The following is a 19,771-nucleotide window of genomic DNA, read 5'->3' as shown; positions in this document are numbered from 1 at the left end:
CACGCTGAAATGTGGTGCAGCTATGGGTCCTGGGTTGCTCCAGGCTGGGCATCCCTAAAAGGAGGAGTGGGCAATGGCTCTTGGCAGCTGAGGCTTCAAGCCTGTGCAGTACGGAAAGTGTAAGCAACTTCATTTTTAGTTACACTTAGAGTCACTCTTCACCTTTTAGTAGTAGCTTCAGTCTTCTCTAACTTGTCATGGTACAGTGTGGCCAGTAGTTAATAATGGTGCTTTAATTGTGCAACTGAGGGATTAATAATGTTTTATAGATGAAATTTAATTGGCAGTTACAGTCCAGAGGACTCTTACAGCAAAGCATGACACAAATTCACTATATAATGCACATTTTAAAAACTCAAGAAAAGAAACTCCACAGCTATTTCACAGTTTTTGGGGGAGGGTACTTTGAAAGAGACAGAAGAAACAATTGTCACTGCATTTTAGGGGGTTGCTTTCCCACTTGCTTTAAAGGTTCTGTAGAACAGTTCTGTTGCAGCTCTGCTGGTCACCTCTGTGAAATTACAGTTTTTTTCCCACATAGGGATAGCCAGTCTGTCTGCTGGGGAACAGAAAAAATGCTCTTAAGTTTTTCAGAAGCAGCTCTTGTTATTCATGGTTATGTACACACTGTTACATTTAGCTGTGGTGATTCAGCTTCCTCAAGTTCTTAAATCAAAGCCACATGAGTGAAAAAATGCTGGCAACTGGAGTTGCTTGCTTTACATTTGTTTTGATTGCAGGAGCCACAGTGGAGCTGGTTAGAGAGTAGTGGGAAATAATATTTTGCTCAGCCTCAATAGAGATGTAAAATAAGACTAGAACTTATGTGACAGGTGACTGCAGGTTCCTGCACCAAAGACAGAATTAAAAAGCAAAACAAAACCTCCCAAACGCACAATTAATTGCTCACTTTAAAGGGAGACCTGCTGCCTTACTGATGAGGTAATCGGCTATTCCTGCTTGTGTCAGCACCTCCCCATTTTTTATCACTGATTAGATAGGAAAAGTATGTAGCCTTTAGAGAAAGGAGGAACTGTTCAGTTCTTTCATCTGAAAACATCACCTGTTGGATGTCTAATGTTTCTCATTTGGCCCAGGGACAATTACAGCAGGGACAAAAGCCCCACATTCCAACGCTAATTATTTCACCCTTCTTGCTTGGGTTCTACACGTCTGTTTTGCAAACCTATTCAAGCTTAGCAGGAATAGTTAGCCAAGACAGTGCGATTCATCTTCTGGTGTGGTCTTTTCCCTTTGCTTTATTTGCTAGAGAAGAAAGAAAAAAAAAAAATGTAATTAAGTATGGTGGATGGTGGGAAAGAAGCTATTTATTTATTTGGTACCATCTTCCTGTGCTTCCCCCATTGCTCTGCAGAGTCCTTGGAGCAGAGACTCACTGGGCTGAATTACTCTTTGAGCAATCCAGTGCCTGCTGCACTACCTCGGGTGGGACCCCAGCAGGGCTGGCTGCTGCACCTCCCCCTGCCTTCATCTCTCCCCAGACAGAAAATAGTCCTTGCCCTTGTTTGTGGCAGCTTATATACACATTTTAATGATGTCTCTAATTCCAGAAAAGAGAGATCTGAGGGAATTGCTACATTGCAGCTAAAATGAAGCTACTGCTCTCTGTATGTGGTTACTTGGGCCTGTACCCCAAGTATGACAGAGAAAAGAGCATGAGTTTTTACATCAGCTGGTACAAAATACACATCTACACAAAATTACACAATATACACATCTTGCCACACAGTCTAGTCGCTGCCCAGAAAGATTTAATGAAAAAGTTTGTTTAAAAATAAAAATCCACATTTACATCAACTGCAGATAATGTGGATGATTATTCAGCCGTTAGCAGCTCACCTCTATTTTCAGCTGTATGAAAAGCACCAAATTAGACTAAGTTCTTTTCTCCTACTTAACCCATGGCTATTGGCCATGCATTATGTTAAGTAATTGCCCAGTAATGCAGCCACAGCCACTCTTTGTGTTTCGTGAAAATTAGAGAGCTTTCACTACAAGCTTCTATGATGCTTCTTTAGCCCTGTGCTTAAAAAAGGCACAACTCAGAAGTATAAGGGGGAAGGAGCGGAAGTGATGCTCCTGAAGCAGTAATGTTACTTTACCAGTTTCTGCCTAAAAATAATGACACCGAGATCAGTTTCCAGCCCGCGGAGGAGCTCCGAGCGCGGCAGGGCCGGGAGGTGGCACCAGAGGCTTCGCTTCTCCCGGGCTCCGGGACTCCGCGGCTCCCTCTGGGCTCCCCTGGGGCTCCTCCCGGCCCCCCGCGGGACAGCGGCCGCTGTCCCGGCCGGCTTTGGCCAGGCAGCGAGGCACGGCCAGAGCCTGAGCCCGCTCCCGTCGGTCTGGGAGTGCAGCACGGCTTCTGCACCTGTCCTTCCCTCTTTGCCCTCGACACCCGCGCCTAGGAATGGCTCAAACGACAGTACCTCGAGGAAAGTCTGCCTCTGATGTAAACTGAGCCAGGTCTAGTATGACTGATGAAGTGTGGCAGAACAGCAATCTCAAATTCATCGACACAAGGAACGCACTAGGTTAGTCTGAAGGCGGCAAGGACTACTTTTAAATATCTTCTACTGAAAGCCTGCGAGAGGATCTTGACACCCTGGGAATGGCAGAGTGCGCTTGGCTCAGCTCGAGGACTGAAATCCAGTCCATCAGGAGTCAGAAACTGTAACCCAAGGAGGGCTGGCCAGTGGGTCTGGCGGGACGGATCCGTGTGAGTGCGGGCAGGCACCCCTGCACAGTGAGCACTCCCTTACTGAGTGAAGAGGCAGACTGGGGATAGACGCCGAGCACCACAGGACAGCTCTGCTACAGAGAAGAGGGACAGCAAAAAAAGTAATCCTCCATATCAAAAGTTGTCAAATCAGCGGTTCATAGCAGCACTGCACTTGGCTGAAATGCCGAAACACTGGTTAACTCCTTCTTGCTCAGCCCCCTTTCGGTATCATCTGGGTGTTGCTTTGCTGTGCGACCAGAGAGCTCTGTCTGGTCACGCTGCGAGGTCCTTGTAGCTCTCCCCCCAGTCCCTTCTCTTATCCAGTATACGGTGGGCACTCACATCTTTCTGATCTCCTCAGCCTTTTCTCCTCAGTTCTGCATGGATGGGGTTCTGCCCTATTTCCAAGCCACCATATAAAATTATTTTCTGTGCAAGAGAGGGCTTTGAAGTCTAATTACATTCCCTGTTATCCCTGGAGATAGTAATGAAAGACCCCCGAAGCCACTTGCCCCAGGACCTTGAGCACTGTCTAAATTTCCCTTTATATGGGGAGTGGCACTCAGGATTGCTACATGCAGGCATTGAGTGCAAGAACTCCTTCATATTTTACCAACAAGTCACTACAAGCTTACCTACACACCACAGCTGCTGGAAAGAGCAGCCTCTCCTCCATCCCCTCACATCAGCTGTCAGTTTTCTCAGTTGCTCCTGAGTGCCACCCTGACCATTGAAACTCCACTTTTGACATTCAGATCCCAGCACCCTCATTCAATCCTTCTTGTACTTGCTGCCCCTCAGACAACCTCCCATCCTTCTGCTTGCATCTTGCACTTTCTACTCATTTGCCGCTTCTCTCTCCTGTTTCACTCTCCTTGCAGATGTCATCACTGGTTGCATCTTCTAGAGCTCATTGCTCCCCTTGGTCTTTAGCTGAATTTTCTGTTGTTCACAATTCCTCACTCCACAAGTGCAGCAGCCTCAACACTCCCTCAGCCTCTGTTCCTCAGCTCCCGCTCCCCTTTCCTTGCACTGCCTTATCCTGAGTTTCTTATATCCCTAATGGTTTCAAAGACTCCATTAATTTTTTCCTGACCACTGGATCTTTTTTTTTCACTGATAATCTAATCTTAGCCCAGCAGGAATGTCTCTACCCAGCCAATAAGTTCCCACCTACTCTTGGTTATCTGTAATGTAAGGGGGTGGTTTTACCAAAAACTAAGCCCACTCCTAAAAGTCACCTGTTCCCACTCAATCCACTTATTCCCCTCCTCAGGAATCAGCACTATTTTTCATAGGGTCCATACCTCAAAAGAGTTTCCAGAGTGAAAGGTCTTACACTTCTTTCTTATTTTCAACCCATCAAGGTGTTTGCAGGCATAATTCACTGTTTCCTAGTTTTCCTTCATCTCGTTTTGAGTGTCCTACAATAAAGCAAACCCATAAGGGGATGCCTGTTGGGTCCTAATGCTAGGAAATAAATAAATTGAACACTGGCTGTGGGTTTGCTGAAGTGTGCAGCTTGTCTTCTCTCAAGTAACTTTTGAATGTAACACTTCTTTTTAATATGTATTTAAAGCTTGTCATTTTGAAACAGCAAATCCTGTATTATAAGCAAATCACAACATTTGTTTTTAAGCATGTCCACATTTGCTTATATAAAATCATTACAACAGCACATAGATTTTTTTCCGATTTTCAGTCTCAAACTTTTATTCTAAATGTTTATAGCATGGCCGTGTATCATTAAAATAAAAATTGCAATATAAAATATCAACAAAATGTTAACAATAGGATGCATATTTCATTTATGTTCTTTAAACTATTCGCTTCCTTTGCATCTGTTTGGTTTCATACACAATCACTCTAAACTCTTTCAAGTGCTTCCCCCTCCTCTGCTTACACTCACTGACACGTCACTGCCATTGATTGATTGTTGTTTGTATTTGCTTTGGATACTTCCAGATGATTGCTACTAATAACCAGTACTAAATTCCTGAAATATCTGCCTGATTCCTTTTCCAAGGCAACTTCATTATGGTGTCATATGAAGCACAGTAGGCCCTAGAAATATTGTGCTGCAGGAGAAAAATAATCTCCAAATGAAGGGATAGCTCAAACAAAGCACTGTAAAAAGCCATCACACTAAATTCTGCATGCATCATCTACTGCATTTCAGCAAAGGCCAAGCTTCTTAGTCAGCTCTCTGAGGAGATCCCTCAGCTTTAACTATGATTCTTTTGGGGCATAGTTTTGTGCTCACTGGACTTTCCTACTGTGTGCAGCTCATTACCTGAACAAGGTTAGAATAAGAGATGAGGTATAATCAAGTTTAACCAAGAAGTACACAGTGACAATTAAGAGGCCTAATTAATTTTACTGACTTTGTATTGGTTTGTCAAAAAATCAAAATAATTCTTATGAGTTAGAGTGCTGTTAATTAAAAAACAAAAAAACCCAAAACCACAATACAACAGCCCTGAAGGATTATGTATTGTAACTAGTACCAACAAGACACAGACTGACAGTGAGCCAGGAACCACTGGATTTGGTTTCTAATTATTCATTTGCCTGCTTACATTTGGAGATACAGAAAGACAGGAAAAGAATTTTCTTTTGTACAGACCAAAAATCTGTTTAACAATGTTTTAAACTTATGAGCTAGCTGCATAAAGGTCACAGAAGCATCTTGAGTTGGAAGGGACCCATAGGGTCATTGTGTCCAACTCCCTGTTTCTGCAGAACTATCTAAAACTAAAGCGGGCATATGTCAGAGGGTGCTGTCTTTAAAAAGAATGAGTAGGCTCCATAGGTGCTGGAAACATCATAAAAAGGAATAAAGGTGGTGTTACTCAGATAAGGTTATCTTATAAGGTAGTTTACACCTATGATATTATTTCTGTCACATTGAGCAGTACAGTCAGCTCTTTATCAGCAAGGTGATAGACAGGATTTTAGATGGCACAGCAGTGGGGTAACTAAGTCTCCACTAATGAAGATGGTGGCAGGCCAGCTGCCCATTTAGGGTATTCCCAAGAAATCAGGACTCTAGCGGGCAACGTGGCACAAAGACAGGCCCTAGAAAACACCCAAGGCTGGCTTACATCCTTTAAGCATTCTCATCACACTTCCGAAGTCATCTATGCACAGATGCTGAATCCATTCCCAACCCCACTGTCATTCTTATCCAACAACTGCCAACTGGAGACAGATGGAAATCTCTGAATTAATTTTTCATACTGTAAGATTAAATACTTAAAAAAAATAAATCAAGCTAACTTCTGTCCGTTTGTTTTTTGCCTTTTGACACTGCATTCTTCCATCAGACAGATGAATAAGCTTTGCTGCAAGAAACAATACTAGTTTGTCTGTCAAACCAAACTAGTTCAAAGAAACTACTTACCTTTTTGGTGAAATGATAGCAGAGTTCAAGAATGGCAAAACACATACAGAAATAAGACTAGAGGATACACTCTAGTAATGCCTCCTGATAAATCCAGCTATTTCACAAAGGTCTGTTGTATTTACACATAAGATTTCAAATCGGACCCTAGCACTTTAAAAAAAAAGGTTTAAGCATCCAACTCAGTAGCACCGCAAATAGGATAAAACTGGCATTTCATTAAAAGCAGGATTGTCAGATTTGTGCAAGTTTGCAGACACAAAATGTAAAAAAGCAATCAATTTAAACCTCTGACTACAGCAACTAGAACATAATGAGCTGTTAGAACTGTAGAGAGGAAAACCTAGCCAGAAGGTTAGCACTATGCCCCCCATCTGTAGTGAGGGGGAAAAAGAGAATAATTTAATCAATTTCTGCAAGAAAAGTTGAGGCAATGGAAAATCCCTGATGATAGGCTAAGCCTCTCAGAACAGTGTACATAGCTCAAAAGTAGCAGAAAGTGGTATTAAATTGAAAGGGATAGCAGTTCACCTGCATTTAAACAAAAGTACCCAAGACCATTAGCAATAAAAGGTTAAAAAAGAGGATTATATGCTTGAGGACTATTTTACTTTCAGGTGAGATTTGACAATAGAAATGTCATGGAACACAGGCAGGGAATTTATAGGAAGATTAGACGGAAGTTACAGCCAGAGATTTAACATGAAAGGTTTAAAGAGAGGTTTTTGAAATTTTATGGATAAAAAGAACAGCTGTTCCTACAAAAAGATGGCTGTAAGATTTCACTGAGTCACAGCAATTTTAAGCAACAGCATTTCTGGACAGATAGAGCAGAAATAAGTAGGTAGGTGGGTTAGTTAGGGTACAGTGATATGGGTGACGGTTATCCAGAAGGTAAAAAAGCAACAGAGAGGGAAAGTTTAGTGGAACAGCATCAGAGCAAGCTAAATAAACCTAGTTTAATAAAGCGTGAGTGATAAAGCAGGTAGAGCAAGTATGTGACTGTAGAAGTTTGGACTGGGAGAAGAAAGAGAAGAATGATGAGTGAATGAACTTCAAAGAGGATCCAGTATGGGAAGCAGTAGGCAGGTGCACCAAGTGGAAGAGTTTCATGGAAATTCTGGTAATAGGCAGAGGCAAAGTCTGGAGCAGAAGGAAGAGCATGTGTGTTTGAGAATCAGGCAGGTGAACACAGAGACTTCGGGGAGAGATGCTGAAGAGCATGAGATGGAGGGAATGTTTCAGTGCAGAACACGAATGTTTGCTAAGCTCAGAGCATGATGGTAACAAGTAAACAGACACTGGGCATGAATTTGGATGCTGTCCTTAATTTCCTCAGCCATTAATATGCTATTATGTTCTCTATTTTATTTTCCAGCTCTTGAAAATTGCCACTTCAGAAAAGATTATGGCTCAGATAAACTTGAATTCAGAACGTTAATAAGGTTGGATAATTTGGCTTAATCTCTAGAAGAAATTATGAAGACCTGAAGCAGCTTGCAACCCTTTACAAAGAAGGCGGCTTTGAAGTGCCCAACCCCAAAAGGCACTTCATTTCCTTGTGATTTTAAGAATGAATCATGGGTTTTACTCTAAATTAAAAAATGAAGTATTTTTTTCCATGGCAAAGGAGACCAATATCATCCTAGCCAATCCTGGTGGTAATTTTACCTCTAGGGAAGAATCTCATTCCAGAATATATAAAAACCAATATCTTAAGGCTTAAGGACCCTTACATTATGCCAGCTTAAAACATAGCTAATAAAATGAATTGTATTTCTAGGATTTAAGAATATCTTGAAGATTATTTTTCCTTTGTAAGAAAAGAGAAAAGTGTTGTTCTAAAAATGTTTGTAAGCTATTAAGCTGTTCTCCCTTGTGGCAGAGGAAAACATGCAGTGTGATACTTAAACTATTTGGGACTTTATCCCTGAAAGCTCTCCAGCACAGACAACCTTATTGAGATGCAAACATCTGACAGTCAGCATTTCTGTATTGGGCACTTAAGCCCAACCTCACTCGCCACAACATAACTTCTGTTAATTTATAACAGACTATAAAACAAACAAAGCCTTTTTGGCACAAGAAACAAAACAAAACAAAAAACCACCAAAAAACCCCAAACACCCCCTTCCCCCAACCTCGCAATGTTTTTTACAGTAGAGAGAAAAAAAACCAGCAGTGGTAGATGCAGCTAAAGCCTGGACATGTCAGCTCCTACACATAAGAAAGGTGAGCACATGGGACATGAAGCGGGGCAGGCACATCTAAGCCTTGCTAGCTGCTACAGATTGCCACAGAGAGAGGGGCTCAAGGGGCAGCTGGCATGACCTGGGTAACAGAGAACTGAGCGTGTCCTAAGAACTAAAGTACATTGTTGTATTTCTCAATATACACAACATGCTGTATACACAACAACTTTCTAATATGACTGTTTTGCTAACATTTGGCCAGCTGTGCTGCTCATGGTGTGTAATAATGAGGGTGAAATACTGTATTGTCACAATTACATGATTCTCTCAAGCTCTTCATTGTATAAATGGGGAAAAATTATATGATAGGAGTGACAAGAACTCATATCAGAAATCCTTCTTCTAGATTATGTTTTCTAGAAATACAATTGAGTACTTGTCTAATTTAAAAACTCTACAGATAAGAGTGGGGGTAAGAATTTTTTCTTCAAGAGAGTGCTTAGTCAAAACTTCTGTTAGGACCAACTTTACTTATTTTGTAGTGGCGAGTAGAAAAGAGTAGCAGAACTATGTTTTTGTCATCTATTTTTCTGCCTACTTACAGCTTTCCAACCCAACACTGAATAACTAGCTGGTTTTGTTTGGGGATTTTCCCTTGGCCTGAAAGATAAGAGGTTTTGTCTGCAGTAATGAAACTGCAACTTAACTTCCACCTATAATAACATTTTAATGCCCCTTCAAAACCAACCACCACACCAGAAACACCCCTAAATCCAAACCAGAGCAGAAATCAGATATGAGGTCAGTGAAAAGTCCAAGTAAATGAATGATCACCAGAAGAGCAGAGAAGGTTGGCAGAGTGAATCTGTGCCTGCTGCTGTGAAAGAGAATGAGGTAGTGGCTTATTTAAGGCACAAGTGGCTACATGGACTAATCCTGTTATTTACATTGTGCAGAGAGCCTAGCAGAAGATACATTTTGCTGGATATTTTTTATCCCTATCACCTATATATTTATTTTTCTGTAAAAAGAAACCAAAAATCCTGTTTGTATTCTGGAGTATTACTGAATTTTATTAACTAGGTGGACAAATTCAGGACTGAATCTGAAAAGAGGAGAAAAGGGGATCATGTGCTCTCAGCTAGGTAAATATGGATTTCCTCTGACTGATGTAAGCTTGTATCTTGTCCTGAGTCAGCTGGAAAGGTGGCACTGATACACTCGTTTTCCTCAACATACCATTCATAAAGCACGATTAAGCAAGCCACAAGTCTATTGAAAGCTGTGGTTTTCAAAAGTACCACGATCAATTTCCAGGATGCTACAAAGACATAGTGAGTTCGAGAAACCAAAAAAAAGCTGAGTTTTCAGCGCAGGTTTATCCATATTATCACCTACATAAGCTCTTCAACAGATAGTACATGCTGCCACCACGGTCCTCGCATGATCGTTTCCTAACATTTAACCCAGTCAGGTTTCCCCACTGAGGGCTGTTATTATTTATACACGAGACATCTGTCAAGTCTTTGCTGCATGACTGGCGGAAACCCCTTGAATCTTGGCTTCTTGTAACGTCAGGAAAGCACAGGATCTTTCCCAACCTTCCGCCCCCGGGAGTGAACTTCCACCAGGCTAGCAGCAGCCTGCCCAGCACCGGCGCGGCCCAGAGGAAGCCATTCTGCTGCGGGAGCCACTGACCTCGGGCTCTTTCCCACCGTGCCCCGACCCCGCCGCACAGCGCGGCGGCGGCACCACGCTTTGGGGCCGAGCCGGCGCTCCCGTCCCAGCGCGGCGTGTCCCCGATGACAGCGAAGCCGCGGGCTGACCGCGCCGGGCTCCGCTCGCGGCTCTCGGCGGTGACAGCGGAGCCGCCCCGCCCCAGGGCCGAGCCCGGCACCTGCCCCGCGGGAGGCGGCCGCACGTCGGGCCCCTTCGGCCGAGGCTTTGCGGCAGGTGCGGGGCGGGTTTGGCGGAGTCCCCGCGGAGGGGTGTGACACCGGACCGCCTTCTCCGGCCCCTCCCGGCGGGGCTCCGGCGGCCCCTGCCCGCCGCCCGTTAAAGCCGCCGGGGAAGCGGAGTGCGGCGGAGGCCGGCGGCGTCCCGGCCCGGACATCCCCGCTCCGTTCCTGCCGCTCGTCGGGAGCGCCGAGGTCCGTGTCCGCCCCGCGCCGCCGCTGCCCGGGGCAGGTGCCAGCGCACCGCTGCGGGCCGGCAGCCGGGGCGGGCGGGACCTCCCCGCCCTCACCCCATTGTCGGGGCCATCTCGGCAGTTTCCGCCCTGGCTTCGGCTGTGTCCGCGCCGCGATGGGGAAAGGGGAGGGAGCTCGGGAAGGCTCGGGGCCGCACCGCTCCTTCCGGGACGGCGGGAGGCGGTGCCGCTCACCTGGTGCCGCCGGCGCTGTGCAGCGCCCGAGCCGCGGCCCCGCCGGGCGGGAGGTGAGCGCCGGCCGCGCTCGCCCCGCCCTGTTGCGAGCGGGAACGCGGCTCCCCGGGCAGGCAAGCGGGCGGCGGGGGGATGGCACCGGCTTCGGGGGACGGTACCCGATGGCCCGGGGCGAGGGACGGCGCTGCGCGGCCGTCGTGGCCGCAGCGGGCGGGCGGAGGAGGCGGGTACTGCCGGGCGGCTCCGCGCCGAGGGGTGAGGGGAGCCCCCGGGAGCGAGGGGCGCCGAGCCGGGCCGGGCGCCGCGGTCCGAGCCGTGGGAGCCGAGCGTGCGAGGGCGGCCGGTGATGGAGACCCGTCCCCTAGGGTCGGGGGCTTCTCGGGGAGTTCGCGAGGCGGCGGGACGGGGATGGGCAGTGCGGCGGGACGGCTCACGTCCCCCCTTTGTTTCTCTCCAGGGTGTTTGTGCTACTCCGAGCCTCTCTCCCCGCCCCCGACTCTCCCGCCCCCGTCTCTCCCGCCCGACCCGCCGGGACCTCTCCTCTCCGGGCGGCAGCAGAGCCGCCTCGGGGCGGGCGGCGGCAGCGGTGCTGGTGGGGCGCTCTCGCCGTCCAGCCCGCCGGGAACATGGCGACTGGCGGCTACCGCAGCGCCGGGGGTAGCACCACGGACTTTCTGGAGGAATGGAAAGCCAAGCGGGAGAAGATGCGGGCGAAGCAGGCACCGCCGGCCCCGGGCGCACCGGGCGGGGGGGAGCCCCGACCTGCGGGGGGCGGCCCCTCCGCCGAGCTCAACAACAACAACAACAACCTGCCCCCCGACCGCGCGGCGCCCCCCGCCGGCGGGGCGCTGAACTGCGTCAGCCTCGCCAGCGCCGCCCTGGGCCGCGGCGCTCCCGCCAAGGAGCCGCCACCGCCTCTCGCCGGGAGCCGCGGGGCCGAGCCCGCCGCCGCACCGGGTTCCCCCGAGGGCGAGGAGAAGCTGACCGCCAAGGGAAAGAGCTCAGGCCCCAGCGCCAGGAAGGGGAAGGGGCAGATCGAGAAGAGGAAGCTGAGGGAGAAGAGGAGGTCGACAGGTGTGGTGAACATCCCGGCCGCCGAGGTGAGCGGGGACGGGGGGAGGCGCGGTCGCAGCGGAGCCGCCGCTCCGGGGAGCGCTCTCTGCCCGCGCTGCGAGCGATGCGCCATGGGCCGCGCCTGCCGCGCGGGGGTCGGGGCACGGCGGCGTCCCAAGCCATGGACAGATGAGGTGTCATCTCTCCTAAATAAATTAGACCTGTCGTAACTTGCGGCTTTTTTTTTTTAGTAGCCTCTTGCCGGCAGAGAGCAAGTTCAGACCTTTTGGAGGATCAAACTGAGACGCGTGCCTGTTAGAAGTATGGTCGAAACAATAGTAATGAGAGAAAATTGATTTATCAGGTTGGAATAGATGTTCAGGTGTAAATATTATTCCGTTTGGAACCCAGAAGAATTTCCTGCTCTGGAAAAAATGTAGTGGTTTGAAGAGCATTTTTTTGAGGCAGAGGAAGATATTTTTATCAGCCAACACCACTGTCCTCTGCGGTTTGCTACTAGTATAAAAATCTGGCATTGATTTGTAATACTCCTAGAGGAATTCAGAAGAATGATAACTAAGCTTTTAGCTTGTTTTGCAGTTAATAAGAAAGGCCACAGGAAACTGAACAGAGTTTGATTTCTGTCAACAGTTTTGCACTAGTAATGGTGATCAGCGTATTTTTATAGAAGAAAATTTGTACTTCTGGTTAATATTATGGATTATTAAAGTAAGTCTAGAAAATTAAAAGTCTTTGTTTCTGAAGCAGCAGGAAAAGATGAAATCGTGTTCTTCACACCTGAAGTTACTAACCCTTTATTGTGACATCCTAGGCATTTTCACACCCTTTTATGTGAGGTGGTCTTGAAAGGTTGAAAAAAGAGTTTCAGGAACAACAGAAATCTTTATAACTGTGGTTTTTGAGATCAAGTACCGGCATACTTTTTAGTTTGAGGTAAAGAGTTTAGGCATAGGTCAGTATCATTGTTTTGTAAAGTGTTGAATACAAGTGAGTTCTTTTAAGTTATTTCTTCAGGGTGTGCAAGCCTCATAGACTGTACCTTGTTTGTTTTATACGGACCCCCTCTTAAATACCTGCTCCTTGTGCCTTTTTTAGGAACCTTAAAATGCTGCATCTTTACTTATCTAAGTGAACTAATACTAGCCCAGTCAGTAGTGGTTTTGCACATTGCAGTGTGTGTTGTATGACATGGTCTTTTAGTGGTTTCCGTTGTGTACCCTGTCCCTAGTTGTACTCTTTTTGGTTGGTTGGTTTTGAGCAGTGGCTTTCTTTTTGCTCTTTGAGACTAATGTCCTACTTCTTTCATAGAGCTTTTTGAACTATTGTTCCTGTGGTAGTTTTTGGATGGTGTGATTTGGGGTTTGGTGAGGTTGGTTGTGGTTGGGGTTTCTGTTTGTTTGTTTTGTTAAAGTATTACTCAAAATGTGTCTTGCTTTCCAGGAAAGCACATTCCTTGCTCCGCAAACATTAGAATCCTGTTTGAATTTGCTGCATTTTTAAGGGTATCTTTATGTATTAAGGGTAACATATTTAGGCCTTGATAAATGAGTTCTCACCTGCTCCCTAAACTTTGCTGAGTGTCGCCATGTGTTGGTGCTTCTTGGAAACTTCTTGTACTACACTAATTGCTTCTATAAGTAGCAATTAAGCATTTCACCACATTTTTGTGGTCAAATTTTAATAACTGTAGGTAACTGTTGTACAAGGTGTTATTGGGGATGCTTGCTACTAGTAAGTATTGCATTTTTTACCAGTATATACTTATGCAGAGCTATCTCTTTTCAGTATTTTGCCTTTCTTAAATGTTTTTATTCATTGCCACATGCATTCCTGAGAATTGTTTAGCTAGGGAATACTAGGTCATTCCTGGTAGCAAACAGCTTCAAAAACAGTCTCCAGTGTCAAATGTGAGTACCTACTTACAGGTTAATGCTTTGCAGACTATTTACTTGTCATGTCTTTCATACAGCTCTGTAGTCATGAGAAAATGTTTTAAAGTATTGATTCAAGCTGGTCAGCTGAAGTTCTCAGACAAAAGAAGGCTGTGATGTTGTTGATGGCTTGTTGGAGTAATCTGCAACACTCTAGTTTCTTGCTGTCTTTCTTACTTGATGCTAGGCATAGATTTACTGTGCAGTTAATACATAGTGACTTGGTAGTACACCCTGAATTTTACCACTTGTAGCTCTTCATGGTGTATGTTTTAAAATTACTTCTAAGGAGATCTTATTTTAGAGCTTCACTTGGTGTTTCCTTGTCTTATTTTTCAAGAAAATGATTTTTGTAAGAATGAAGTAGACGTTTTGTGCTAAATATCTCCCCTTTATGATCATCATGCCACTGTGGTGGAGACTAATGAGATCCTCTGAAATGAAAAAATACCTGTTGAAAAAATGCACTCCTAAATGCTTTTCTGCACAAAACTGAATACAAAAATAGTTTTTGCCCCAAATAAGTAGGATTTAATTTGATTTGCAGTGCAGCTGGAGAATTTATTGATAGGAAAGATGGCAGAATAAGAAAAGTTTGTGTTGTCCAAGTTATCTTGAAACAGCTATAAAGAATATTAGCAGATTACTTATTAATGATTAATTTCTCTCCTGTTCAGTGGGAAGGTAATAGGGCCAGTTCTTAAAGAGTTGTGTGTGCTAAGTATATTTTGTGTGGATGTTGGTGGAGGACAGAAGCCATAGTGGAAGCTGTGAAAAGTAGGAAGTTGACAATGCTTTGTATTTAGAAGCCACCATGATAAAAGTAAAGGCTGGTTTTTACCTTCTCAGCACTAGTGCTTATTTAAGTAATGGTGACTTTTGAAATACAATGTTTTTCCTTTCAGCACTTGTAAAATAGTTTCTTGAAAGCTGGATTTTGTCTAAATATTAAGTGCTGTGGGATTTGGGTTTTGTTGGTTCATAACAATTCTTCAGGTTGTAAAAGGTAGCTGAATTATATGCAATTACCATTACTATGTATGTTATCTTCCATAAATATTAAATTATATAACCATTTTTAATTATGTTTGGAACGTGTTTCTCAGTTTGCAGGTACTCGCTTGATGCAGGTGTTGAGTGTACTTGCGGCATTTTTCTCATTTACAGTTGTGCTAAGGCCTACTTAAGAAACACAGATCTCCCATTATTTACTGACAGTGCTTTGTGAGGATCCATATATAGGATGAGAGTTATGTTTTGTTATAATAATTATGTCTAGCTCCAAGCAAGCCAGGCTGTGCTGGTGAAACTGCAGCTTTACTTCTGTAACTTTTAAGTTTGAGGATTATGCTGGTATAGCTGTGTGAGTAAGGTGTTTTTTGTTTTTTTTTTTCTGAACTTCAAAATGGAGAATAACAAATATTTTTGTGGTTATTTTTTTAAAAAAAAGGTGTATATATAACAAAATCTTGGTTCATTTAGGAAGGACAGTTGTATAGTTGGGTTTTATGTAACGTGTGCAGTATAGATAAAGTTTAAATTTTTACTTAACCAGATGGAAGTGATCTAAGTTGGGCAGTGTTCTTTTGTTAATAACACAATGATAAATGATTTAAAAAGGTGTAAGGAACACTGAATTGTGTATTTTGTACCTGAGGCTGCCAGACCCAAGACACAACAGTCTCCTGACCTGTTCCTGGGAAATACTGCAGTGAAAGTTGAAAGTTATTCAAATACGGACTCTACAAAGGATGTTCAGCCAGTCTGTTTTCATCTCTTGTAAAGATACAACTTTTTGCATCCCCACTGATGACTCCCTGTCAGGAGTCTGCCTGTGTGTTTAGAAGGCAGTGCATATGTGGTGCTTGGTAGGTATTGTACTGAACAACAGCCTTGGAAGTAAGCAGAGCAGTGAGTGCTTTCTGTGGGGAAAGAGTTCCTGCTACTAGAGAAGTATACTGTGCTCATTTGAGACTAACAGAAAGTTGCTGTGTTCCAGTTGGAAAAACGTCAAGAAAATTTAAGTGCTACATGTGTCAGGCATAGCAATTACTGTGTGTGTTGTAAAGGAATTGAAATCCTTCTCTGAATGGCTGGAAACTAGAGAGAGGAGTGGAATCCTCCACTAGCTGTTGACCTCTTTTGGTTAGAAGCTTGCCTTCAGCATTATCTTTCTTGGTGATTCCCTACCTGAGGATTAAAGTATCTTCATGTTATATCTTGAGATTAATGAAGGTAGTGTCTTTCATTGTCCCATTGTCTAATGTTAGCTGTGTTGTAAAACAACTTGTTTCTTTTTGTGTGTGTTGAGGAAAAAAGAGCCACAGTAAGTGGTTTTCAAAGTACTAGAAAAAAGCCCTGCATTTGACTGATACACTTACCATTCATGCAGATGTAGTAGTGTTATAGTGGAAGTCTGAAATTATTTGACCTGGACAACTGTTTGTGGTAGGTTAGACCTTTTCTTGCTGGCTTTGTCTAGTGAACACATCTTACTTTTCTTATTCCATTTATGGTTCTTACTTACTTATTCCATTTATGGTTCTTCCTTCAGATGTGGCAGGGTGAATAGAAACATTTTCAAGTTCTGATAGAAGAATTGTATTGATTGTTTATATCCAATTTGTTTTGCTTTTAATGCCTTTGTGAATTCTGATGTTGAACAAGTCTCCTGACTTCTTCAGTGGGCATATTTTCTTCTTTCACAAGAAGATAGTCACAACAAGTCACCTGAACAGGTGTTGACCTGTTCAATGGGCATATTTTCTTCTTTCAGTCTTTTTTTAACACATGATAATCTTATCCTTATTTTTTTTCAAGTTTTGTTTAAGAATATGCTTTAATATCCTGACATAGCTAGGTACTAAATTATTTGTCAAAAAAAAAACTAATCACAACTAAGTTTTTAGTAAACTTAGGTCTGGAAAACTTTCAATCCCAGAATCCATGTAGCAGCTTCTAAATTGCTGTGTGTGTGTACCTTCCAAGCCTGGTGTACCTGTTCCATTGCTTATCACTGGCAAGCCTGGGAGAAAACCAGGTTTGCTGTGATAAGCAATGGAACTGCGTGGCAAAATCTGATGGACTGTGTGCTCATTAGGTCCGTCAGTCGTCCCCATGAGGTGTTGGCTAAAATGAACTGCATTTGAAACATTCCTACTCTCATGCACACAGCAAGAGGAACAAGGAAGAGGAGCTTCCTTAATCCCAGAGATGTGACATCATTGGTATAAGTGAAACCTGGTGGGGTGATTCCTGTGACTGCTGTGTTACAATTACAGGCTCTTCAGGACAGATTGGGCAGGGAAGATGAGGTGAAGGATGACATAGGTAATAGAGGGGCTGGAGTGTATGGAGCTTGGAGTTGGCAATGGCACAGTTGAGATTCAGTGAGTAAAGATTAAGGGACAAACTTCGTTGTGGAAGTCTTCTACAGTCAACCCAGTCAGGATGACAGCTGATGAATTATTCTCTAAAGACCTAAGGGATATCTGTAAATCAGCCACTCTTGTTCTTATGGGAGACCTCAACTTGCCAGATGTTAACTGGGAGCGTCACATAGCTGGTACAAACAGGTCCAGAAGATTTCTGGCAGATACATTTAATAGTTTCTTCGCTTCAGTCTTCAACACTGGTGGTGGCCTCTTGGAGTCCTAGTGCCCTGAGCTGGAGGACCATGACTGTGAGAATGATAAACTCCCAGTGAACCCTAATCTCATGGAAGATTTGCTTTTCCAATCAAATCCCTTGGAATCTATGAGATCTGTTTGAGCTCATCCAAGGGTACTCAAAGAGCTGGCTGATGTCATCACAAGACCTCTCTTAATGATTCTTGAATGGTGTCAAGAATCTGAAAAGGTCCCAGTTGACTGGAACTTGACAAATGCCCCAGTTTTCCAGAAGGGCCATAAGGATGTCCCTGGTAACCACAGGCCTCTCAGTCTCACTTCAGTTGCTGGTAAAATTATGGAGAGGATTATGTTGGGAGTTACTGTGAAACACCTGAAGGACAATGCAATTATGGGTTACAGCCAGCACAGGTTCGTGAGGGGCAGGTCCTGCTTGTCAAACTTAATTTCCTTTTTTGACAAGGTGGCTCTCCAGTTGATCAGTGGATGCCAGTTGTGATATTTTTGGATTTTAGTAAGGCTTTTGATAATGTCTGTCACTATCCTGTATGTATACTATGTCAGTATCCCTCTGGACAAAATGTCCAACACACAGCTGGATAAACATGTCACATGGTGGATGAGCAGCTGTGAGCAAAGGGTTATGGTGAATGGAGTTACATTAGGCTGGTGACCTGTCACGAGTGGGGCTCTGCAGCACTCCATCCTTGGCCCTATGCTCTTCATGAATAGCTTGGACACAGGACTGGAAGGAATGCTAAGTAAGTTTGGTGATGTCACCAAGTTGTGAGGAGCTGTTGATTGCCATGAAGGCAGGGGGACTTTGACAAATATAAGGGCTGGGCAATCACCAACCCTATGAAGTTTAACAATCACAAGTGCTGAATTTTGTACCTGGGATGAGGCAACCCTGGATGTATGGACCACGTAGGGAATGTAACTGGAGAGCTGGCCAGTGGAAAAGGACTTGGGGGTCCTGGTTGAGGGCAAGTTGGAAGGGCCACTGTTGATTAGTTCCATACAAGTTTGTACTGAATTCTTAAAACTATATCTGTAAACTCATGTATGGTTTCTACATATCTGTAAACTCATGTACAGTTTTCTCTGCAATTTTTTTTCCCTCAAGGCTGGAGTTTTGTATTTAAAGAATTTCAGTTGGAAGTCTAAGTGGATGACTTTTTTATTGTGCTATACAGGGTCATGGGAAATTAAAATAAAAACCACAACCCTGATGTTTTATTTCAGGATTTTACTGTATTTGATCTGTTCGCATGTTGCTATGAAGAACTGAATGGAACATTTAGGTCTCTGTTACTCCAGGCCTGAAAATCTTATATTCACCTCTGTTGTATAGTCTTACTGTATAATAATCACATCATCTTAGATGTAGCTATGTTTGGTACAAAATACAAGAACATCATACTGAGTTAAGGTAAGTTTAAAAAAAAAGAAATTAACCAAAAAAACCCCTCAGAGAAACAAAAGTAATGCTGTGCCATCTGCAGTTTTTACCTATCTTAATTCTCAATTGTTACTCACCTTCAAACAAAAATAGGAAAAAAAAGTGCTAAGTATGGGCTTCACAGAGTGTTTTATGCTGTTATTTCATTGATTTTCTTGATCTGAAACCTAAGTAAGTGACTGATGTCTTGAATCTCTTTAAGCCCGAGGCTTTTTAGTAGGTGAGAGACTTGTGGAAGCATAGTCCAGTGCAGTGCCGGGTGTTTTCTTTGTGTAGGTATTGAATCTAAGTGTAATTAAGGTTGAAAGGAACCTCAGGAGGTCTTTAATTCAACCTTGTTGCATCCAGTCAGATCTTGAAAATCTCCAAGGATGGGGTCTTCCCAGCTTCTTTGGGCAATGCTACCAGGACATGACTGTCCTTGAGATGAAAGTGTTTTCTTTTCTTTTGGTCTGTCCTTTAAATTTACATCCATTGTCTCCTGCATCCACTGTCATCCATGCACTGCTGCAAAGAGCCTAGGTCTATACTTAAGTGTCTGCCTGGGACACTTGGAAAAAAGATGGTTTTAGTTTTTTGAAAGAGCAATAATCTAGATAGGCTTTAATTGGCAGAAATAGGTGATGTAACAAGATTTGAGGTACAAAGGCAGGATAGTTGGGCAAAATGCGTGCAGCACTCAGATGTGGAAAAAGTGTTGTGAAATTACAGCTGACTGTATGTGCGGTGTCTAAGCCACATACATCTGTGGGATGTATGAGAGACCATAGTGGTAGGCAGAAGCCAAGGAAGCAGTCATGGGGAATTCCCCTCTTTCACTGTTCCCCCTCTCAGCACTTTCTGACCCTGCTACTTATTTTTGTGAATTACAGGAACTTGTTCGTGTCCTGCTTGTCCACTGTAGTTAGTGGTACATATTTATAATTTAAATTTATGAACTACTTTCCATGCAATATT

General features: G+C 44.1%; 1 protein-coding gene across 2 annotated transcripts in view; it reads left to right on the top strand.

Moving 5' to 3' along the window:
* Positions 1-10,398: 10,398 nt before the first annotated feature.
* Positions 10,399-19,771, top strand: part of PAWR (pro-apoptotic WT1 regulator) — a 69,207-nt gene continuing 59,834 nt past the window's right edge. The window contains exons 1-2 of one of the 2 annotated variants that reach the window (XM_072923108.1): positions 10,399-10,485; positions 11,176-11,818. In XM_072923108.1, coding sequence (XP_072779209.1) covers positions 11,345-11,818 — 474 coding nt within the window. In that variant the 5' untranslated portion in view covers positions 10,399-10,485; positions 11,176-11,344. Of the gene's footprint in view, positions 10,486-10,693; positions 10,772-11,175; positions 11,819-19,771 lie in introns of those variants that run through there. The other variant, XM_002194573.6, reaches the window with a different exon arrangement.

This window comes from Taeniopygia guttata, chromosome 1A (assembly GCF_048771995.1).
Source record: "Taeniopygia guttata chromosome 1A, bTaeGut7.mat, whole genome shotgun sequence".
Classification (NCBI taxonomy): Eukaryota; Metazoa; Chordata; class Aves; order Passeriformes; family Estrildidae; genus Taeniopygia; species Taeniopygia guttata.
This window is presented reverse-complemented; position numbering and strand designations above follow the sequence as displayed.